The sequence below is a fragment of the Marmota marmota genome, unplaced genomic scaffold (genome assembly GCF_001458135.2).
Source record: "Marmota marmota marmota unplaced genomic scaffold, marMar, whole genome shotgun sequence".
Taxonomy (NCBI): domain Eukaryota; kingdom Metazoa; phylum Chordata; class Mammalia; order Rodentia; family Sciuridae; genus Marmota; species Marmota marmota.
In genome coordinates, this window is record NW_026000005.1 from 48,439,860 (window position 1) to 48,463,652 (window position 23,793).

The 23,793-nt window shown below is 49.4% G+C and overlaps 1 protein-coding gene and 1 long non-coding RNA gene across 8 annotated transcripts; one reads left to right on the plus strand and one right to left on the minus strand.

The window, feature by feature from the left end:
• Window positions 1–649: 649 nt before the first annotated feature.
• LOC107138824 lies at window positions 650–18,077 on the minus strand. 6 transcript variants are annotated; one of them, XR_007349560.1, is made up of 5 exons: window positions 17,939–18,077; window positions 10,391–11,423; window positions 6,445–6,732; window positions 3,989–4,086; window positions 650–3,888 (listed from the first exon to the last, which is right to left on the minus strand). It is a non-coding gene; the product is annotated as an uncharacterized LOC107138824 (long non-coding RNA). The 6 variants fall into 6 exon arrangements; XR_007349562.1 differs by having other exon boundaries at window positions 650–3,579; window positions 3,806–4,086; XR_007349561.1 differs by having other exon boundaries at window positions 650–2,719; window positions 3,478–4,086.
• Window positions 888–23,498, plus strand: Spp2 (secreted phosphoprotein 2). Of its 2 annotated transcripts, none has more exons than XM_015481609.2 (8): window positions 888–1,050; window positions 1,132–1,256; window positions 7,853–7,975; window positions 9,095–9,202; window positions 14,620–14,674; window positions 15,419–15,469; window positions 17,309–17,401; window positions 23,389–23,498. In XM_015481609.2, exons 1-7 carry the CDS (start codon window positions 987–989, stop codon window positions 17,389–17,391), a joined length of 609 nt encoding a protein of 202 aa, XP_015337095.1. In that variant the 5' UTR covers window positions 888–986; the 3' UTR covers window positions 17,392–17,401; window positions 23,389–23,498. The 2 variants fall into 2 exon arrangements, with proteins under 2 accessions (XP_015337095.1, XP_015337096.1); XM_015481610.2 differs by lacking the exon at window positions 23,389–23,498 and adding an exon at window positions 18,681–19,149.
• The last annotated feature ends 295 nt before the right edge of the window (window positions 23,499–23,793 follow it).

The following is a 23,793-nucleotide window of genomic DNA, read 5'->3' on the forward strand; positions in this document are numbered from 1 at the left end:
CATGCCCAGGGGCACAGAGCAGTGAGCAGGGAGCCAGGATGCCGGGGCAGGTCTTTCTGGGCCACCACACAGCACAGCTTCTTGTGTGTTCATTTATGAATGAGAATGCAGCAGCCTACCTGTAACACACTGCGTTTCCCATGAAGTACTTTCCCTTTTTAGTGATTCACAAACCACCGTGGCATCTCATGGCGCATGAGAATCGTCAGTGTTAATACCTTATCAACCAGGCAACAGGCAAAAATGCCCGACAGCAGAGAAGGTTGCCCAACAGCACGGTGTGTAGAGGCTTCCCTTCACGTTGCTTAGCATATTTAGGACCCTATAAGATGCTCCTTATATTCATAATTAAAAAAAAAATACTCAGAGTACCCATATCATTTCATACACATCTCAAGCACCATGAGAGGGAATAACACTTTAACACTTTAAAATGACACTTTAAAATTAGATGGTCACACTTTAAAATTAACCTGTTTTGCTGGGTGCGGTGGTGCACTCCTATAATCCTGGTGGCACCGGAGGCTGAGACAGGAGGATTGCAGGTTCAAAGCCAGCTCAGCAACATAGTGCCCCTGGGTCCAATCCCTAATACACCCCCCCCAAATTAACCCATTTGTTGAAGAGGCAGTGATATCTCCTTCCCCCAGAGAATGAAATTTTATTAATGATTTTAATTAATTGATTGATTGACTTTTAATGCACACATCGAGTCCTGAGCTGCTCCACGTCTTTGACTGTGGGCTAAAGTCCCCTGGTGAGGTCTCAACTTCAAAAGTGACCCCAAACTGGATCCTTTCCATAGGAAAAGTCAGCAGTAAACATTGACCCCGGGATCAATTGTTTCTGTTTAAGTTCCAGACGGTCCTGTGGGAGGGAGCAGTCGGGTCACATGTGACAAAGACAACAGGTCTCAGGAAGGGGTTGTCACCCTGGAGCTGCAGAGGGAGAGTCTCCGGCCTCTGAATTAAAACCTTCTGCTCACGATGGCGCTGGCCATGAAGGTGCTGGTGATGCTGGCTCTGGGGATGGACCTCGGGCCTTGCTCAGGTAGGGAGCTCGACAGGCCACCTGCTCTTGGGGACACGCAGCCTTCCCCTCTCACGGTGGCCCGTGTGCTCGTGCGTCCAGGTTTCCCCGTGTACGACTATGATCCCTCCTCCCTGCGGGAAGCCCTCAGCGCCGCGGTGGCCAAAGTGAACGCTCAGTCCCTGAGCCCGTACCTGTTCCGCGCCTTCCGAAGCTCCGTAAAAAGAGTAAGTGCCCCTCGCCCGCCTCCTCGCTGTCCGTCCTGCCTTTGGCCAGTTGGCTGGTTGGACTCTGGTTTGTTTTCCTGGTTTAGGAAGGTCACCCCCTTCACACTGATTACTTGGGACAGAGAAAGGATCTCATTACAATTTGTCACAAGGCCCTGGAGTGGCTCTGGGGGCAGACCCTGCTGCGTCCTTCCCTCCGACCCTGCCCGGTTCTCTGCCTGCTGCCCGCGGTCCTCGCTGCTCCTGGGTCCCCAGCCCTGCTCACTTATTAGCAGTGAGCCTCCTTTCCCCTTCAGCAGTTCTGCTCTGAATGCTTGCAGGAAAAAAAACCCAGCTTTGGAGCTGAAGAAATCCACCTTCCTTTGTCAATTGACAATGTCCTGTTTCTAACAGCCCGAGAACTTTAGTGAGAGAGGAGTTCTTACGGGTTTCCAGTGACTGAGTCTGGAAAGGCAAGGAAAAAACCCTAGATGCTCCTTCAGAGGAGACGAGAAGCCAGGCCTCGGGGGCCTCCCTCCTTCCTGTCCCCGGGCAGCTTCCCTGTCTGGCTGTCATCTTAATGGGGCTCTGGGGAGGCAGGGACAGAAAGGCCCTCAAGCTAATTTAGGGGGTTCTTTAAGGTTTCCTGTCACAGGTGACGTCTGCGCAGCCAGACTCGCAGCAGCAAGAAGGGAGACGGGCGGCCTCCAGGCCTCAGCTGAGGCCTGAAGCCCTTGCTCTCCCGCTGCCTCTCGGTCCCCTGCTCTCCATTCTGGGGCCCTCCTCAGCTCACAGGAGGCCGTTCCCCCCACTCCACAGGGCAGGCGGTTCGTGGATTCCTGGCCCCAGTCTTCAAATATAACAGCCATCTGGACCTCCTCCTTGGAAACTGCCTCAGTTTCTTTTTTTCCAAATTAATCGATCTTCCCAGTTGGCTTTTCTAACTGGGTCGTAGGTCATGAAGAGTAGGGCTACGCTTTAGGTGGGTGCCTATCCCAGGCCTGGCGTTCATGGTCAGGCGGGCTATGTACACCTGGAGGCTGTGCTGAGGAGGCCCTGCAAGGTAGGCGTGGTCAGCCTCTGAGACTAAGGCCCAGCTGCAGGAGGAGAGCTGGGTCAGACCCAGCCTCTTCCTAGTCCACTGCTGCTACGTTGGCCCCAAATGCCACATGGAATCCTTGTGTAGTGTTGTGGAATCCATGTCCCCTTCCAAGCTTGAAGATCAACATTTACATTTACTTGTGATTTAACTATTGCTCTCTACGGGACAAAGTTAGTGGTTAATTAAATGAGTCCGAGCACGAGGACATATACCAGGGGGACTGATGAGGAATATCTTGGAGATCTGGCCTGCGGAGATGAGCTGGTGTGAAGTGCAGTCACCCAGGCACATTCCAACACATGCGCCGTCTTGATGTGGCTACACAGACCTGAGCCCAGATACGTGCACCTGGAGATGCATTGTTAGATGACGTGTGTGGTCCCTGCAGGTACATAAGTAAGAGACACCTGTCTGCCACAGTACGCTGCTCTTCCCCTGGGAAGTCTGCCTGTTCTTGCCTGCTCTCAGTCTTTAAGGATCACTCATAGTCATGGGTCAAGCTACATACACCACGTTCTATCTTGGAAAACTTATTTTTTCTCTCCCATTTTAAGAAAGAACCCTCTTCTTTGATCTCTCCTGGTGAGACTTGTCTCCTCTTGGAAGTGCCTCTCGTTTTGCTCTATGTTGTCTGTGTCAACCATGTCTTTCACAAACACCCTATAGATGACCCCAAATAGACCAATTCTCTGTCCCCATTGGGTGAGGGGCATGACTTTAGCAGTGACGTCTTCCTCGCTCCAACTCTGACATCAGATTCACCCAGACTGTTCCCTAAGTGGACACAAGTGCAGAAGGGAAAGGTGGACACAGGCCCTGGGTTGGGGACATGGAATGAAGAGGACAGATTCTCCTGGGGAGGGAGGAGAGGCAGGTCCAGGGGCAGGGAAGGGCGGGTGCTGTGGAGAAGTCCAACAGGCAGCGCCCTCACGAGTGCACGGGGCGTTTTGTTATAGCAACAGGCAATGGACTGAGCACAGACTGAGACCACCGCCTACCCGGGCCCACCCCAGCACCTCTCCAGTCTTGACTTCTTCCCTGCAGCCCGCTGTACACAGCAGCCGGACTGATGGGTGTGGCCAGGCTGGGCAGCAGTCAGCGGCGAGGGTCTCCATGGAGACGGTCATGCCTGAGACTCACCTGAGTGATGAGAAGTTGAGGCCACAGGAAGACCTTTAGGGGGAGGTTTGGAGGGTGCTGGGCAGAGCCAGGGGGACAAAAGGCCCTGGAGAGACCGGAGCCCTGTGAGCCAGGGAGGGAAAGATGAGAAGGAAGCGAGGTCAGAGAGTGAACATGAGTTGGGAAATGAGGTCTGGGTTTTGAGGCGTTAGGGCCACAGGTGGCCACAGGGAGCTTTTAAGTGGAGAAGACATTTGCATTTGTAGATCTCACTCTTAGGCAGCAGGGGCTACTATACCAAAGTACCACGGACGGGGGGAAATATGAACAAAAGAAATTGGCCTCTCACGGTCCTGGAGCCCGGAAGTGCTAGATCAGAGCAGTGCCGGTTCTGGGAGGTCCATCTTGCAGGTTGCAGAAGGCCGGCTTCTCCTGGTATTTTCACATGCAGAAAGAGAGCCAAGCTGCCTCTCTGGCCTCTTCTCGTAGAACACTCGCCGTTCCTGAGGGCTCCCCCCCAAGACCTTCTTACCTCAAACGCTCCCCCTCCAAAGGCCATCACAAGGGGCCAGGGTCTCCACATATAAATTGGGTGGGAGTGAAACATTGGGTCTACTGCCGTCTCGCTGGCTGCCATATGGGGTGGGGTGCAGGGGAAGAAGTGAAGATTGGGGAGACGTTAGGGTGGAACCCAGGTAGACGGGTGCCTTAGTCTGTGTCTCAGTTCATTTTCTGTTATTATAGCAAAATGTCTGAGTCTTAGTAATTTGTAAAGAAAATGGGTGTATTCAGCTCAAAATTCTGGAGGCTGAGAAGTCCGAAAATCTCCCCAGTGTTTGGTAAGGGCCTTCCTGCAGCCCCTCCCTGCCCCTGGACCTGCCTCTCCTCCCTCCCCAGGAGAATCTGTCCTCTTCATTCCATGTCCCCAACCCAGGGCCTGTGTCCACCTTTCCCTTCTGCACTTGTGTCCACTTAGGGAACAGTCTGGGTGAATCTGATGTCAGAGTTGGAGCGAGGAAGACGTCACTGCTAAAGTCATGCCCCTCACCCAATGTCACATTGGAGGCATCACATGGCCAGAGAGCAAACACGGAGATGGCACGTTTAAAACAAAGCCACTCCCAAAACACTACGTCAATTCGAAGGGACGAATCCACGCAAGAGGGTAGACCGCTGAGCACCCAGTCATCTCCCCAAAGGTCCCTGCTGCCAACACTGCTATATGGGGCACCAAGTTTCCAAACCATGAATTTTGGAGGACACATTCAAATTATAGCGATCAGCTTCCTGTTTGACTGCAGCAGAATCCCTGAGACTGGGCAATTTACAAGAGAAGAAATGCATTTGGAGTCACATTTGGAGGTCACACTCAGGCAACAGCAGCGGCGATGGCAGCTCATCCGGGGATGGCATGGAGGAGGGGACAGGTGGGAGCATCCGGGATACACTTAGACACAAAGCCACAGGAAGCCCGTGACCCTTAAAGTGTCTAGGCTCATTTTGGTCCATTTTTGCCTTTTATTTGCATTTTTTGTTTTCTAAATTATTCTCAGCCACTTATTTCTGTTCATTACTCTTTGTCCATTAATAAGGGATTCACTTAATTCAGGATTCTCCAGAGAAACAGAACCAGGAAGGTTCAATGCTCTTGCTAGGGTTTAAACGTGGTCCCCAAAATTCATGTGTTACAAAAACGTCCTCAGGGGGCTGAGGGTGTAGCTCAGTGGCAGAGCGTTTGCCTTGTGTGTGTGAGGCACTGGGTTTGATCCTCAGCACCACATTAAAAATAAAATAAAATAAAAGTATTGTGACTGTCTACAACTAAAATAAATAAATAATTAAAAGGGTGGATTAAAAAAAAAGATACCTTAGTGCAGCTGTTGGGACAGGGACCTTCATAAGATGATAGGGTGGAGGGCTCTGTCCTCACGGAGGGATGGATGCCGTCATTATGGGACTGGCTAGCTGATGCAGGACTGGGCTCCTGATGAAAGGATGACTTTGTCCCTTCCACCTCTCCTGTGGGTGCTCTTTTGCTGCGATGCCTCTGGCGACATTATGATGCAGCAAGAAGGTCCTCACCAAGGGACACCCTTGATCTCAGACTTGGAAGCCTCCAAAACTATGAGAAAGAAACCTCTATTGTTTGTAAATGACTCAATTTTGGAGATTCTGTGATAATGGTATGAAATGAACTGGTGCTGAGATGGGGGCTGTTGCTGTATTAAATGCCTGACATTTTGGAAGCTGCTTTGGAGGTGGGGAACGGGCGGAGAATTTGGAGATGCAGTTAGAAAAGGCCGAGGTCTCCATGAGTGGAGGATTCGGGGCAATTCATGGGTGGCTGTCCTGCATGGAGAGCCTGGATCTCAGGTCACCCCAGGGGTTGTAACCAGAATGTTGGTAGACAGATGGACAGAGAAGGCCATTCTCACGAAGCCTCAGACAAATGACGATACTGAAGGTACTGGAAGTCAGAGGGAGGCCAAGCTGGTGATTTAGCTGCGAAGTGCTGGGCTGAATCATGGCCCTTTCCTAGGACTGAGAGGGACACAGAACGTAAGAGTGATGAGTGGGAATCTAAGAAGAAATGTCTCAGCAGCAAGGCATCCAAAAACCCGCACGGCTTCTTTTGTCCACTTGCGGTAGGAAGAAAAGACAGAGGTGACTTAGAGATGGAAATCTAGCTGGAAGCTGAACAGAGAGATGGGGAAATCCCCCAGCCCTGTCCTGGAAAGAATAAAGAGGCGGCTCAGGAGAGAATCCCAAGGGGTGGCCAAGTAACCGTTGGATGAAGAGACCAATGTGGCAGCAAGCAGCCTGCGTCGGCTCTTCTACCTGAGCACCTTCCCAGGGGCTGCAGGACCTAAGCCGAGGGATCCCCCACGTTCGAGCTGCTCCAGCCTCGGGGTTGGCCCTGCCCTGCCCCAGGGAACTGGCTTTTCCTCCCATGATGGGCTCCTTCCCATCCCTCAAGTCCCGGCTTACCTTTTCCTTATTCTGGACTTTTCTTGCACTTTCTCTCTCACGTCGCTCTTCCTCCCCCAGCTCCGTTGCTGTGCGGCTGATCTCAGAGCGCTGCACCTCTCTGGAATGACCTGCTGGTTTCGTCCCAGGCATTCACTGGGTGGTGCTCACTCTGTAAGCTAAGCTGCAGGGCATCCTTGCTGGGCTGCCTCTGGTGCTGAGCACCCGGGCACATTCCAAGCCGCAGTGCTTCTGTGTCATGAGAACTTCTCAGATTTACCAGGAAGCCTGGAAGATTGCCTCAGGATCCTGTCAATGGTAGAAAGAAGTAGAAAATCATGTGTGTGTTTTTTCATAATTGGGACCTCTCAAGCAGGAGCCAGGGTTGGACCACATTGTATACAGCAGAGATGCACTTGTTGCTTAATTACTTATTTTAGTAATTATTAAGAAATAATGGAGTGTCTCTTAGGAAAATGACACTTAGAAATCCATACGGTTGATTCACATCATTTGTGGTATTTTTGATAGCTCCACAGATCGCCATAAACACTGAATTTGCAGATCCTGAATTGTTGCCCCTGGGGGAGCACAGGGGTGAGTTCCTGCAAGACTCAGGTAGCATTTTAATCCACCCATTAACAGGTTACCTTGATTTTGTGAACTCCTGTTCAGAGCGGCTAGTTTAACATCCACTGCAGAAGCACTGACATTGAACCCACTGCCAAGAGAGCCAGGATGCCCACCGGTGCGGAGCTCATCAAATGCATGTATCTTCCCCACGGGGCACATCCCTGTCTCTTACCCTTAGGAATCCTGAACGGCTTTCAGAACTAGGTTTGAGGGTCTAACATGATCCACAAAAATCACAAACAATGCAACAACAAAATGAAAAACCTGTGACACTGAAGAGACCACACAAAGCGCGTTTGCTTGCGGTATTAGCACTGGGAGAAGAGAGCAGAGCATCCCGGTCTGGGAACATGCACACTGGGACCCTTGGTTTTTGCTGCTCTGCATGGGTCCAGGAAGACTGCAAAAGCACAGCAAGAGTGAATTTTGGAGTTATAAATAAAGTGCAGCTGGTGGGTGAATCCCAGCAGTGTGGTCCAGGAATATTGGGGATCATCTATCAGTGCAAATTTTCAGAAGCCACACTGTCTTGGAGAGGACACACCGTTTTTTGTTTTCTTAGTGGCAATAACATTTTATTGGTTTCGTGTTTGTCGGGAGTATCCTATGACTTTGGTGAATCACTTTTTCTCTCTGGTCTTCAGGATGTGGGCGGGGCCTAGCCGATGCTAAGATCGTTCATAACTTTCATGGTGGGTGACTATAAATGTTTTCTCACTGGGCAGAGAGCATCGTGTCTAGACCTGTGGTCTTCACAAACACATCTGTTGCAAACTGACACCTTGTTTTCATGAAGGTCAATGTTCTGGATGAGGACAACGTGATCATGGATTTAGAGTTCAACATTCGAGAAACTACGTGCCTGAGAGATTCCGGAGCAGATCCTTCTAGCTGTGCCTTCCAGAGGGGCCACTACATGGTAAGTGCCACCCGGCCCAGAAACCAGTGTAAAAAAGAGCCTCCTCCTTCCATGATCTGGGGCTGATTTGTAGTCACAGAATGAGCCTGGCCACCCCTGCCTGGCACCTGGCTGTCCTGCTGTGTGGTCACAGAGTTGCCTGGAACAAGCGGTGTGTTCAGTGTTTGAGGACGTGAGCCCCTGAGCTGGGGAGTTAGTGGTCCTGAGTGATTTTGGAAAATTCTTTGGGCCTTGGTGCCTTCGTTTCCTTCTCTTTAAAACGGGGATGAGTTTTTATCATGTAAAGTGAACACAAAGAGGCCATCCCCGAAGTATGACTCAAGACGTGTTTCAAATTCTGCTACAAAACATGCAAACTGTGGCGTGTGCTCCTGGCACGTATTATGTCACCTCGTGTTAACCCTGGTGCACAGCATCTCCCTACAAGGTCAAGCTTGTGAATCCAGGGACACGGCATGTGTCCCCTGTGATCAGAGCAGGTACGACAGTCCACCCCGTGGCAGGAATCCCCTCCAAACAGCGACACGTCAATTTAGAGGCTGCTTCCTTCACAGTTTGGGTTTAGACGCCCGACTCCTCCAGGTTGTGGTACTCACAGGGGACTGACTGTTTTATGGTTTATTTCATGAAACTTTCACTGTGACTGTGTGTTAGAAAGGACCCAAGCAAAGTCTCCCAAGTATTCCTTTCTAACAAAATCTGTCTTCACCACGTGTGTGTGTGAGTGTGTGTGTATGTGTATGTGTGTGTGGGTGTGAGAGAGTGAGTGTATGTGAGTGTGTGTGAATGTGTGTGGGAGTGTATGGTGTTTGTGTGTGTGTGCAGGTGAATGTGTGTGCGTGTATGATTGTTCAAATGGGGACGATGCCAGGTAGCCGCGCAGCGCTAGAGCCCAGAAGGCCTGAGTTTCCTGAAATGTGCCACATGTCAAACGCCGAGTCAGTGCAGTCTTTCATTGTTTCTCTTGGGCCTTGAGGAATTTTCGTTCTGGAGAATTGAAATGCCTCAGTACCTCTCCTTCCTGCTCCCTTTGGGAAGGCCCCAGGTGTGCTGGGCGGGCAGCACCGAGGCCAGCCCTGGCAGGAGCCGCTGGTGTGACTCCTTGTCCGTCTCTTCCAGCCGGTGGCTGCCTGCAGGAGCACAGTGCGGATGTCGGGCCTGCAGGCGCAGGAGGTGTGGGCTCACTGCCGCTGGCCCTCCACGTCCGAGTCTGACAGCAGTGAAGAGGTAGGCCCCTCCCCTGATCTCCTTCCAGACAGGCCTCCGAGGGTCTGTGTGGCCTGTGACAGGCAGAGTGGCTTGACAGGGTGGCTGCGGTGTCACCAGGCCTGGGAGGGAGGAGCTCACCTGTGCAGCTAGATTGTTTCCGTGTCTCCTGCGTCTCCCAGACTCTGTCTTTATTCTCTCTCACTGTCCCTCCCTCTTGCTTTCCCCCCTCCTCCGGGGACTCCTCTACCCTGACATGTGGGGCCTGGTTTTAAAGTAAAGATCGGCAGCTCTTCAGTTTTAGACCTGGGAATGTAGTTGGGTGGGCTGTAGAGGGCCATTTCCTGCCCAGTGTTCACAGCTAGCTCCGCGGTCCAGGTCGGGACTCCTGACCTTCACATCACCCTGGTCACCTGCAGCTTCTTGACCTGGTGAATCCCAGTGATCAAGTCCACCCTGTGGGCTGCTAAGAGGCACCGATGAGCTGATGCCACACAATCTCAGCTCAGGGTCTGGAGTAGGGTAGATGGTCAGGGAGTGGCATTGGAAGTGAGTTAAAATAACACTATAAAATTAATAACATAAAATTCTGTCTTGAAATTATATTACATGTTTATTTATCTATTTATTTGTCAATAAATAAATACTAGACTGTACCTCTCCTGTGGGCAGGGAATGTTCGTTTTTATCAGCCTAGGACACTGTCTGATACCCAGTAGGTGCTCAGTAAATATTTGTTGAGTTAATGCAACTGGGGAGGAAGTGGTCCAGAATCCAGTATGAAGAGGAGGCCACTTGACTCCAAACCAGGGTAAAGACATCATGTCTTTATAATATATGAATAATGTAACATCACGGTTACATTATGTGTTCATTCAAAATAGGGTAATATTCTTGATAGGTATTCAAAAATTCTCCCACTATTATACAACTGTATCCAGCTAACATATTTCTCAGCACTTGCTATTTTTATTCAACTTTTGAAAATTTAATTCTGCAGTGCAAATTACATTAGAAGACTGTAAAATCTCTCAAGTTCAGGAACTACACATAAAAGTTTATGTCCTCATGTTATTAACCTAGCCATACTGTAACTATTTTGCCTGGAAGTCCATTTTAGAATTAGGAAGCAATGAACCTCATATTGCATGGGAAGCTCTTCTTGGTGCAAAGGGGAAATAAAATTCAATTCATAAAATTGAGCATCACCTTATGGGCTGACTCCTGCATGCTGGCAGCCTCCAAGGGCCAATTCCCAGGTCATTTCTGAGCTGGCTTGTCCTGTCCCTTAAGGATCTTTTCTTGGTGTGGGGACAAGTGCCAAGTGGCTCCTGGTGTACACTGTTAAACTCCTGTCAGTCTTCACAGTGTCACACACATGGCTGTGCTCACCCAGAAGCAACTAGGACCAAGCATGTCTCCCACAGTAGCTTACGTGGGGGAGGAGGCGGGGAGTGAAGCAGGCAGGTGCTGGTCCTGGTGGAGGTTTTACAGTGACCTGGGGAAGGCGTCCACCATATGGGGATTACTGACTACAGGCAAGCGTCTGGGACCATGTGGTGACAGGAAGGAAGACCATGCATGGTGGGCAGACAGGGCTACCAGAGGAACCATGTCCAAACCAGGAGCTAGTCTGTGGGTGGAAGCCAGAACAAAGGGGCAGGGTGAGCGGGGGGCTTCCCGGCACAAGAAATCATTGGGGGTACCCCAAAGTGCCCGGGAAGCTGATGAGTTAAAATGGACAGAAATCCATGAGGAATGGAATTAGCAAAATGTAGGGGGATGGGCACAGGTGGGGATGAAGAGGAACAGCCGCCAGTGGAGGGGACCTCAGGGTCCAGCCAGGTGGAGGAGGGGCTAGTGGTCCTGTCCACCATTCCTGGCCTCCTCCTAATGAACAGGGGATGCCAAAGGATCAGATCAAGAATGGATTGGCACCAGGTGAGAGTAACTATGGAGTCCTGGGGGTGGGCACAGAGGGGAGAGGGAATGCTGGCAGAGGTTGGGCTCAGCAGTCAATGCAGGGAGAAATGGATTCTAGTTCATTCCATGGCCTTTAACACAAGTGAAGTTCCTTTAATAAGTGTCCACCTAGCTTAACCCCTCTTCCATCTTTGGTTGGGAAAGTCCATTCTGATTGTGCAATTCTCCACTCCATTCCAACTTTCTAGCCGTGTGGTGAGATCATTCTCTTCTCTTCCAATTCCAGGCTTTAAATTCTGATGTTAAACTATGTCAGCCTCTGAAACAAGATAAATTTGAAAATAAACTCTCGGTTTCTTGCTCTTAATATTAGAGGATCATAAAGAATTATAAGCAAATTAAAAAGAAAAGAATTTCCACACATTCAAGGAAGTAGTATAAAGGGAAAAGAAGAAAATTGAGATTTAAAATAATACCTGAAAACCCTGAAATGGAGTTCTTTTAAAATTTTTATTTTAATTGACAAATAATAATTGCACATATTTATGGGGTGCAATGTGATGTTTTGATCTATGTATGTATTAAAGAAAGATTTCTTACACAAAATAGAGAAAAAAGTTAGGAAATAGCCGTCAGCCACTTTCAGTGAAAGTACCTGGTGATATTACAAACATGAAAGACCACCCACCAGGATGAATTCAGTCACAGAACAGCAAAATCACTGTTAAAGGTAAAAAATGGAAGAAATAAAACTCAATAAGAAGCCCCAGAATACGGAAAATAAAGATCATTTGACAAACATGCGTAGAATACAGAAGAATTTCCAGAGTGAGGACTATAACATCAGGAAAAAGGAAAGCCATGAAAAAGAGTCCCCAAGCCCCAAATGATGACTGATAAAGACTGAAACCAAGGGGAAACTGTCTGGTGAGAATACAATAAGAGAAACGGTCCTGAAAATGAAAAGTCTGACCTTTCCCCTGGTTTTAAAAAGAACGGTAACCGGAAAGGAATTGAGAAAAGAAGCTTCTAAATTTGTAGACACTCTCCTCCTCTCCTTAACAAACAGGCTGTGAATTGAGGGTAGTTTCTGTCTTTTTTTTTTTTTTTTTTTTAGTGGAGTCTGTAGCGCAGGTGGGAGAGGAGCACCCACTCAGCCACACCCTGGTGGCAGCCATCTGGCCTGCGCTGCGGGCCCTGCCAGGTGGGCGCTCCTTCTCCTCTCTGGCCTCCTGGAAGCCAGCCTGACCATAGACACGCCTCTGACTTGGAAGGGGGGCGGGTGAGTTTGGCAGAGCTTCAGCCAAGAGACCCCCAACCATCCAGAAGAGAGGGGCCCCGAGGCAGAGTCACAGCAGCAGCCCTTGGCTCAGGGAAGGAGTGATTGATTTGCTGCTTTCCATTTCAAAAGATAGAAATTCAAACACTAGTGCAAATCCAAGAAGACAGAAATAGGCTAAGCCAGGAAGGGATGATTCCCTGGATCCCATTCCCAGAAAGGGAGGGAGGAGTTGGCCTCACAACTGACTCACCTAGGTGCCGGCCCTCCTTCCCCTTTCCTTCCCCATCCCTCCTCCTCCTCCTCACAGAAGAGCTTTCTCCTTGAGTCTGGAGGCAAGCACATGGTGCCTCCAGGTTCCCCACCTGAGCATCTGTTATCTCAGGTTGGAGGACTCTCCTGGCCTCCCTCACACTGGCCTGGCGTGGGTCACGTGTCCCCTACTTTGTACACATAAATTTACTGTTTATTTATTGATTGAGTTTATTTCTGATGTGCAACGTGATGGTTCTTTTTTGGAAGGTGAGAATTGAACCCAGGGCCTTGCACAACCCGGGCAGGTGCTCCACGCCTGAGCCACATCTCCAGACCCTAATGTAGCCCTCAAATAACACCTTTCTCAAGAGGTGATTCCCATGCCACACTATTCATGTCTTTCATGTGCATAGTTTGGTGGTTTTCAGGAGATTCACAGGCTGTCGCACTGCCAGCACGGTCTAAATTCAGAACACTTCCATTTCTCTGAAAAGAGACTTCTGGACTGAGTCATTCTCTATTCCTCACTATTCCCCAGCCCTATCATCAGTCACTGATCTGATTTTTGTGGGTGAATCTTTCCATTCTGGCTGTTTTCTGTAGGTGGAAACATACATGACCCTTTGTGACTGACTGGTTTAACTTACCATGTTTTGAGGGTTTATACATGTTGTAGAATGTATGAACATGTTCATATGTAACCTTTACAAAGGGATAAAAGGTACTTTATTTCTTTTTATTGTTGAATAATTTCCCATTGTATGGATGTGCTACACTTGATTTATTTGTTCATTAATTGATCAACATGTGGGTTGTTTCTACTTTTTAATTATTGTGTATAATGTTCTGAATAGTCAAGTCACATCTTTATGAGGGTATGTGACTTTAGCTCTACTGAGAATTGAACTGCTGGATCACATAGTAGCTCTTTAATTAACTTTTGAGGAACTGCCAAACTATTTCTGGTAGCAACTGCACCGTTTTACATCCCTAAAAGTGGTCCATGAGGGTTCTAATTTCTACATATTCTTGCCAACACTTGTTATGGACTGTCTCTTACTTTAGCCATTCTGGTGGGTGTTAAGTAGAATCTCAATATGGTTTAATTTTCATTTTCCTAGTGACTAATGATCAGCCATTTGTATATCTTCTTTGGAGAAATGTCTATTCAAATCTTCTCCCCATGTTTTAATTGGGCTGTTTATCATTTTATTGTTAAGTTATTCACAAATATTTTATCTTACTTTGTGTGTCTTTTCACCTTCTTGATGATACTGTTTGTTAAGTCCATTGTTTCTCTTTTGTTGTCTGTGTGAGTCTTACATTTAAGTCTGATCTATTTTGACCTGGTTTTTGTATGTCATGTGAGGAGAGGGGTCCAATGACGTTGACTTTTTCTCGTTGTTTCCAGTTGTACCAGCATTAATGTTGAAAAGACCATTCTTCCTCCACCGAATTGTCCTGGCATGTGCCCCTGCCCAGGGCCACCCACCATGTGGGGCCAGGGCACTCCCCATGCTATGCAGGAAGGAGCAGGCAGCAGGCGGGCAGGAAGGTGGCTTCTTGACACCTGTGTGGACTTTCAGTGGTTTCATGAGAGCTACTTGTAGATGTTAACACCTTGTTCTACTGAAGAAATTGTGGGACTGTCACAGAGAGAAAACTCCAGAATCTGACTCATATTTAGTCTGTTTGCAAGTTGATAAAACGAAATTCCATTTTTAGTCTGCAACGTTTGGAAGTATGTTCCAAGTCACTGACGGCTTTAGAGTCAGTGTAGACTTCACCCCGTTGCTCTTCCTTGCGTGCTTTCTGGAACAGGGGTTGGGTGTTGCATGGAATCACTTCATACAATATGCATTCTCATTGCATTAAAAAACATTATAGCTCAGAGTCCTCTGGATAATATTTAGGATTTTTTTAACCATATATTTTCTTTTTCATGTGCCGACACCTACTGATATTGCTTACATTTCTTCAGATGATTTTTGGGGACATGATGAGGTCCTATAGGTGGAGAAACAATGATCTACTTGGTAAGTTGAGAACTGTTCTTTTTTCCCCCTGAAACAATCGCATATCACCTTTCTTTGTGAGTCATTTGAAAGTAGAAACACCTAGGTACAGCCTTTGATCAATTGCACTAGCTGCAGAAAATAAGCATTTCTTTTCACTTTGCTCCTTTCTTGTCACTAAGTAGTAGTAGTAGTAGTAATAATAATAATAATAATAATAATAATAATAATACAATTATTCCTGTAGGTATTTCTCTATATTTTTTCATAGCTTTTCCATATCCAAGTCCATGTGGTGACCCCACATCTCTGCAAACAGATGAGGCCAAAGCTGATCGCCCCTCGTGAGGGTGCCGTCATTTGAACACCCTTGTTCCCCCTGGTGCACTCTCTGGGTTGCAGGGCCCGGGTGGGCACTGATGTGTAGCTGGGGGGATCAGGACTCACCCACATCTGACAGATGGGGGTTGACCTCTGTAGTCCCCACTTTGCAACTTGAGCTGACATCTCTGAGTCTCCTGGTTGGGGGAAGAAGGGTCTTCTCTTCTGGCCTCTAATTTGAAATGGGGTTGGCTAGTGTTCTGTGACTTAGGAGCCATCTTTATGTCTCTGATGCTTTTTCCTGTTGGTGCTAATGGTGCAAAATTCTTTGGTGACTGAAGCTTCTTTGTTTAAGAGGCATTTTTGTGATATCATTTACACAATACTAGAACATTCTGGAAGTGGGCAGAGGAGCCTCATCTTATGGCTCTTACTGTGTTACAGGTCTCATTCCTGAGGAACCCAGAAATGAGCAATATTATGATCCGTCGCTTGGTGAGTGGTTTATTTCCTTCTGTTCGACACCATCAGACTCTTTTCTGATCAACCCAGCCTGTGCTAAAGCCATTCCATAGGCGTCAGACACCAACATACAAAATATTTTAACTGAAAATGAAAAGAGTAGTGACGCAGGAGGCTGCCTGGCAAATCAGTGGAAAGGTAACATCGAGGCACCAGCTCATTTGAAAGTTATCAAGAATTGAAATGTTCCTGTGCCACCCCAGAGCAGTCTCTGAGCAGTCCACACTGATAATCTGTTCGCCAGACACAACCCACCTCCTCAAAAGTGGTGAAGCTAACTGGTCCCTTCCCATAGCACCTGCTTTCCCACTGAATCTTTGCAATAGCTCTGCAAACCAGCTATGCCCCCTGTTTGCACAGGCAAGGGCATGAGAGGTAACTCAGGGCACGGACTGGCAAATGCAGAAGCTTACCCTACAAATGGCTCACCCCGTTCCCCACCCCACGCGCAGCAGCTCTGTTAACACTTTTTGTAGGTGAACAGACTAAGGCGGTGCATCCTAACTTGCTCAAGGACACACCGCCAGAGTAGGACTTCCATCCAGGCTGCTCATGGCAAACAAGGCTTTGAACAGGTCTGTCTAAACCTGTGTCCTATTTATTTTCCAGAAGCCTGATGAAGTTCAGAGTCTCCTAAGTTCAGAGTCTCCCACTAAAGTGCTTAACACATGCTAATATTCTGATGAGCTCAGTGTCTGAAGATTAGGCTTATGATGATTTATTTGAGTGCTAGGACTTAAACCTGAAGCTTATTTTTGAAAAATGCCTGTCACTTTGGGAAAATATGAAGTTACTTTAACTGTGACCACTGCTGAAAATGTTCTTTTAGCAGTCATTCGGGAATTATCTTCAGACTGTCTATTGCTGTGTGTCAAAATTTCCCCAAATTTAGCAGCTTAAAATAACAAACTCAATCTCCCAGTTCCTGGGGATCAAGAGCCCAGGGGCAACCTAGCTGGGGGGTTATGGCTTGGGGGTTACAACAAGGTTGAGACACGCTATCAACGGGGACTGTGATCTCAGCCGAAGCTTGACTGGGGGTGGGAGATCCACCTGCCAGTCATGCTCGAGCTTGTAGGAAGGTCTCAGTTCTCCACGGGCTTTGGCCTGAGAGCTACAGTTTCTCACCATACGGGCATTTCAGTGAGGCTGTGTGAATGTCCTGCAAAGATGGCGGCATTTCCCCAGGGAAATTGCCAGTGGCCAGTGATAGATCTTCACTACTCACGAAGACAACCCTGGCCTGGGGGAGGGTGCTGACAGGAAGCAAGACACCAGGAGGTGTTGGAGGAGGACCCCTGTAGATGCCATTTGAAGATGAAAAATATTTTATGGATTAGATTAATGTGACCAATCCTGTTATATATCTCAGATGGGACCTCTACGCCAAATTCTAACCACTCTTGGGCCTTGGGAGCATCACGGATGCAGACTTTGAGCCATCTCAGAGGCAACTGTGAACTGGACAATTCAATTCAGTTCAGTTCAACACATGTGTCTGACAGGACAGGGCAGATCCCACAGAGGACTGAAAGAGAAAGGTGACAGTCCCTGCCCTCGGGTGCTCACAGGGATGACTGAGACAGATCCCAGGAGGTGATGCAGGTCAAGGAGAATCACTCTGGGCTCCGCTCTAGCCCAAGGCCACAGGGAGCCGGGGAACTTGATGAGGAAGACAAGTGACGGGGCCTCCGGGTCCTCTTGGCAGTGAGGTGGGGATGCTGGGCACGATCCTTGTCATTAATTTACAGTCACCTACTCTGTGTCATCATCACGTGACTGATGGGCCTGTGCTTTCTTTTCTATCTTTAGACCTGAGAAGGAGCTTTCCTCCTGGAAATGGAAGGAGCCCACGCTACCAGCACAGACCAAGAGCAAACACTGGCTTTGAGTAACGGCCCTGAGGTGAGGGTACAGTGAAGTTTGCCTGTAGAAGCAGAGGGGACTCGGAGTGAACGCCTGAAGCTGGCCGCCTCCCGGCCCCTGCGGTGTGCGGCGCTCGCCACCTGCCCTTCCTCCTCCTTTTACCTCCTCTGGTTACTGCAGAGCAATGGTGTCCTGAGTCCCATGCACCCTCCCTCGCCTTCCAAGCTCCCCCACTCCAAGAGCAAACAGACAAGGAACAGAGAAGACAGCCCCCTCCTCTGACCTGTCTCACCCCCCACCTGCTGCCCTCCTCCCTGACCGCCCCACGCTCCTCAGCACCATGTGGCCTGTGGCTGCCGCCGCCCCAGTCTCCTCCCTTCTCTGCTTCTTTGCAACCCAGATTTTAATCCTTCAAATCTGAAATCTGATCAGGTTTCCCTTTCTCGATCTGTAATCAATACTGGCGACATTTGAATGAGCTCCTTACCCAGTGCTTCCCTGTTCTTTGGATTGTCATCTCTTCCTCTTGCTTGACTTTAACCGACAGTGATGTGTTTTCAGACGTGTGTCTCTTACCTCACTCTGTACAGAAACCCAGGCCCGATGTCACCGAGGCCGATAGGTGCAGGTGCAGGGAATCTCCGTGGCCTCCTGAGACTCAGCTTCCTGCCAAGCTTCCTTTCTTGACTGATGGCCTCAGCAGCCACCTAAATTGGCTGAGGGCCTCACTGAGCTTCTTCATCCTGCGTCTCCTCCTCCCAGCATCCACAGGGTCCAGCACTGTCCATCTCACCCTGCGTTTTCTCTGCTGCTGGCCCTCACTTCTGCACACCACCCCTGAACCCCTGATTGCTTCTCGCCTGGGGTCCTGATCCCACGCCTTGTGTGCTGCCCCTGTCTTGAACACAGAGGAGACCCGGGCCCTTCTCCACCTACACTCTGATGCTAGCTTCTCTTGTGGAAGAAAGCGGAGGTGTGAGGAAGCCAGACGGGAGCCCAGCAGAGGACGGCCTCCACATTCCCCCGGGGCTGTGGGGAGCTGCAGACAGGGCCCTGCTGTGTCACACCAGAGTCTCACCGGGACCTAAGTTCCCAGTGTCTAGGGATCAGAGCCAACAGAGCTAGGTGCTTTTTAAAGATTTCCAAGTATTAAAGGGACATCACGAATGGCACATTTGAAAGGAATCTCAAGATGCAATTACAGATGTTGATTCAGTGTGTAGTTATGCTTCCCAGCACTCTCTCTCTCTCTCTCTCTCTCTCTCTCTCTCTCTCTGAACACATACTGGACAGTTTATATAACACTGCGTGCTTTCAGGCATGAGGTCCAGATGCCCTGGCATGGCCCTCAGTGGCCCGTAAGCTCCAGCATTACTGAATCCCCACACCTCCTGCTGCTGCAGTCCCCAGATCACCAGCTCTGCCCCTGTGTTCGGGCCTCGGCTCAGCTCCCACTTCATGATGCCACAAACCACCAAAGCCAAGAGGATGATGTCCTTCCTGGGGTTTCCATAGCCCTCATTGCAGGACGTTGCAGTAGCTTGTCTCCTCTGCCCTTCAGGCTCCACCAGACTCCCCGAGAGCAGGGCTCAGGACCTTCCCCTGCCCTCATCCCTCAGGGCCCTGCACCCAGCCTGGGACACTCAGTACATCAGCGTCAGCAAATATTTTATAAGTGGATGTTGGCAAGCTTCACTTCGGGTTCTTGAGAGTTTTTTGAAAAAAAAAAAGTCTATGTCTTTGAGTCAAGCACAGCATAATTAATTTTTAACCACCAGAATTTAAAAGAAGTCAAATGACATTTTACAAAAATAGCAGGAATACTCACCAGCAAGGCCGTCTTAGATAAGGATGCAAGTGGTAGATTTTCTTTTTCATCTATGGCACATGCTAAAAATAAAAACCAGCTTCATACTGAGATCAAGAAACTATTCACTATGAAGAAAAAGTTTCATCATATTTCTTTTTTATAGATGCAAATTGCTGGGGTTTTTTTTTGCCTTGTGGAGCAAGGGAGGGTAGGATTTTCAATGGACTGGCTACGTGGTATATTAGTAACATGATTATGAGTTAGTAATGAAGGATATAATTATGCTGGTGGATATACACATACATGTATAGCAACATAAATGCACCATCCGATTTTGGCAAAGAAACATGTCTTTAGAGGTAACACAGACTGAAGACCAAATGTGGCAGTCCTGGCCTGGCCCTTGACCTTGGCTGGAGTCCCAGTTATGTCCCTGTACAGGAGGTCATGACTTTCTGCAGGGCAGGTGTCTACACTGCTCTGGGTCCCCTAGAATCCTAAAATGAGGCTAGTAAGGCCAGCACAGGGGATCCAGTGACGAGGCCAATCCAGAGGCAGGTGGAACCTGGGCCTGGTTCTGAGTCTCTCCTCCCACAGCCACCACCCAGCCGCTGACCCGTGACCTCTCAGGTTTCTTCAAATGTTTGTTACCATGCTTTGTTCATTTTTGTTTCCACTAGACCTTGAAACCCTTGAGGATGCATTACCTTGTTACCTTCATTAGTTATTTTAGTTTAAGAGCAAGTAGAAATACTACATTGTCCACATAAAATTATTGACAGTAGCTGTGTCAGTGTCACGATGCTAAGAACAGAGTATCATAATTGGTCAGGGTGAGCGGAAGGAATGAAGGAACACCTGACCGAAAACAAGATTGCTATTTTCAAATTGCCAGTAAAGTTTTTCCTCTGGGGAACTCTCTGGGGCCTGAGAAATGGCTCATTTATCATGAAATCCCCAGAGCCTGACCCAGTCCCTGGATTAAAACAGGAGCTGAGTGTTTCTGTAATTTAATAAACTATTCTAGTATTCTTTCAGGTAGCTAAAAATGATTTAATACATAAATAGATGGTGAAATGCAGTATTTAATAAAATAGTTCAGAAATTTTAAAATTTGAACTCAACAGTAGGAAATATGGAAAACCAGGCCCCAGCTCTCCTGTTGAAGGGATCTATTTGAGAGTGCTGCACTTTCTTGGGGTCTGTAGCTGGAACTGTTCTGATTTATCAGTAACGCTGTGGCCAGAGACCCTCAGTACCAGGTGGTGACATGTGGCTGGCACACCTTCCCCCCGGCTGTGGTGGGGACCCGCACAATGCCCAGGTGCTGCAAAGCAGCAGCTCTGTGAGGCCATGGTCAGAGTGCGTGGGGCACAGAATCAGCCCCGTTCATCCATTTACACAGTGAGTGCTCATCACATGCACGCCTGCGCCCAGTGCTGCGCCCTCGGGTGTACCAGGTCTGTGTGGGGTCCTCACACGCTGCCTGCTGTACACGCCGGGCAGCACTGCAGAGGAGGCTTATTTTGCCACCCCACGTTACAGATGAGGAAGCAGAGCACTTAGGCACCCTGCTCAGGTGCTGGGATGGGGATCCGGCTTCCCAGGCTGGTCTCCAAATCCGTTCTTCCTTCCTGTAATTATCTGCCTCCATGTTTAGAATGGCATACAAGGGCAGAACGTCAAGGACTGCTTGTTTAAGGTACATCTGTTTTGTGTTGGGTGGAACCAGATGTGTCTTTGCCAACTAGAAGGCAGAGCTGTGACGGGCAGAGTTGGCAACTTGCCTGCCCACCATCAGCCACATAGGGGGGCTGGCCCCTAAAGGCTGGGCCACCCGTGGCTTGATGAGTGATTTCAATATTCAGGGATCAGACTCATCAGTGAGCACGTCCTCCCATGATCTCACCTGGGAGCCCACCCACTGAAGGGAGCCAGGTGCCTCAAGAAGATGGGGAAGATCCAGCCCAGGATCCAGAGGCGGAAGCTGGCCATGGGCCACTCCTCCTATGCTCTGCTCTGACAGTCGATGGCTGCACACTCCCACCAACTACTTCACCAGGTGCAGGCGATTCTCACCATCCACTGGAGTTACTGTCTACAGCTGTTGTGAACACTGAATTAGCAAACGCTGAGTTATTGCTCCTATGGGCAATATGGGTTTAGGTGCTGTTGAGCCTCTGGTCACCTGTTCCTCAGCAGTTGAGTATGTGACCTTGTATGTGTGTTTCTGCCTAGATGCCTCAGGTAGCATATTTTCTTGACTCATTAACATTGAACTCATGGGCTGAAAGGAGGTTATCAACACGTGCGTTTCTCCATAAGGCACATTCTCCATAAGGCAACTTCCCTGCCTGGCAGCACTAGGCAGAACTACACTTGGGCCATTTTAAACAGTAACAGCATCCACAAGGCCACAGACATGCCTAAACCAGCACTAAATAGACCAGGAAGAGGGCTCTGTTTATAGCATGAGGACTGGAACAAGAAAGCCCACTGCTGCCTTGGGTGACCTTAGCTGGGAACAGGTGGGTGGGACCACACTGTGTCCAAGAACGAAGGGAAAGCGGCATGAGCAGCTTCGGGAGACACAGTGAAGGCCAGTGAGTAGGAGCATTCCAAGGACAGAGTCCGGGAACTGTGGGCACTGCCTGGACAATGTCCCCCCTGCATGAGCTTGTCCCTAGCGTTCCCTTAGTCTCTGTGTTCCCTTCTTCCTGTCTTTTAAGAAAAGCTGTCCCCATTTGCTGCACCAGGCCCTCGTCACTCCTCTGCTACACACCAACCTCTCCCCGCGTGGTGACCTCCTCCTGGACGCCTCCCCAGCCTGCATCCCCCTTCCTCTGCTGAGCCTCCTGGCCCCGTGGGATGCTGGTGACCACTCCTTTCCTGACATCCTCTGGCCTCTGGGATTTTGTCCCCTCCACTAGCTCTCCTCTCTGGCCAAGCCTTCTTCCTGCTCTTCTCAGGTCCCTCACCTTCCTACTGTCCCCCAGTGGTGACAATCACCAAGGTCTGACCTTGCTCTTCTGCTCATTGACTTCTTATCCTGCCCCAGACACCCCCAGGTGACGCCCCTCACCTGGTGGCCTGGTTGCTCCACTGGAATCCCAGGCTAGAGTGAACCACTGCTTGCTAGACACCCCCACCAGAATGTTCCTTATAAAGCTCAGAACGGGGTTTTCCCTTGGGAACATACCCCTCCTGTGTCCACTCATCCTCCAGGTACCCGGCCTGAAGCAGATCCATCTAGACCTCCTCCCCTTCCTCCCGTGACCCAGTTCTGCTCGTCCTTCCTCTGACACGTTCCTGGCTCTGCCCTGTCCCTGCGTGGTCTGCTCAGCTCAGCCTGCTGGGCTTGGTGTCTCCCCACAGAGTCATCTTGTTCCCTCAAAGGCTCTGTCACGAGTTCTGACACAAGTCCTCGCCAGCTCGAGGGCCCTGCTCACCTGCAGGATGAAGTCTCAGCTCCTGGATGCTGTGGTGCCTGAGCACCTCCCTGAAGCAGTGTGGTCCCTGTCTGGGTCCCTGGCTCTGCCTCCGGTTTGCATGAAGAGTCTCGTCCAGCTCCTGGCCCAGCTGCTGGCCCTCAGTACTCCCGCCCCAGCTCGCCCTAAGGGCAGCTTTCTTGTCTTTCCCTGTCCTTGGGATGACCTGCACGCGGGCCTCTCTGGAATTGCATCCACCACTCTGTGCTCTGACTGGGTCTTCTTCTCCACTAGCTCATGATGTTTTTTTAGGTGTAGCTATGCCTTTTTGATCCTTGTAATGCCCAATAAACGCTTCGTGCTTGGGCGTTTACAGAATGGGTGAGAGGATGGACCAGCATTCCCTTCTGCAGCCCTGGGTCTGCAGATGCCCACAGCGCCAGCCAGCCGCTCCTTTATGGTTGGACCAGGGCCTTCCTTCCCAGACTCATGCCACAAGCACCTCCTTGAGACACGGGCCAGCACCTCGCTCCAGGTGTCTCTCTTTAGGAGAAGAGCTTCCTTTCTGGAGGGAAGTCTCTGTCCCCTGACTCCATTACCTCTTCTTCCCACAGTGTCTCTTGCTCCCTGTTGGTGGTCGGTCAAGGAGCTGGCTGCTTTGCACAGTTGCTCCCATCTCTCGGATCTGCTCCTGGGCGGTCCTGGGAGTCCTGGGTCCTGGGCACCCCGCACAGGAATGTGGCTGCTCACCATTTCTGTCTAACGCTCCCTTCCTCCTCTCTTCACAGCAAAACATGCACAGAGGGAAGAGAGGTTGCAGACAAGAAAGACGCTACAAATCGCATGACTTTCCTCCTGATCAGTGTGGTCTGTAATAAACGCTTTCCTTTCCCCATGAGACTCTTTCTTTTATTGCTAGATATAAAAAATAATATTATAAACTATTAGACTTTTAGATGAACAACTAAATACATGAGAATATTATTATTAGCTAAGGATTTGAGGAGTTGAAGACTCACGAGGAGACTGTGTAAGCAGTCCCAGGCGGCTCTGTGTCAGAAGAGATGGTGCCTCCCTCCATGTCTAGCTTTAATGTTGAAAAGATCATCCACATACCCCAATAATTCAAGATGTTAGTAATAGAGGAATTCAGGTGGGGCAGGGCATGGGGTGGGAGAGAGGGGAGATGCCAA

Bases quoted from the DNA above. Each gene is read 5' to 3' on its own strand.
- Spp2 (XM_015481609.2), top strand. From the start codon at position 987: ATGGCGCTGGCCATGAAGGTGCTGGTGATGCTGGCTCTGGGGATGGAC. The intron at 1,257-7,852 runs GTAAGTGCCCCT...GTTTTCATGAAG, and splicing joins TCCGAAGCTCCGTAAAAAGA to GTCAATGTTCTGGATGAGGA. The intron at 7,976-9,094 runs GTAAGTGCCACC...CGTCTCTTCCAG, and splicing joins TCCAGAGGGGCCACTACATG to CCGGTGGCTGCCTGCAGGAG.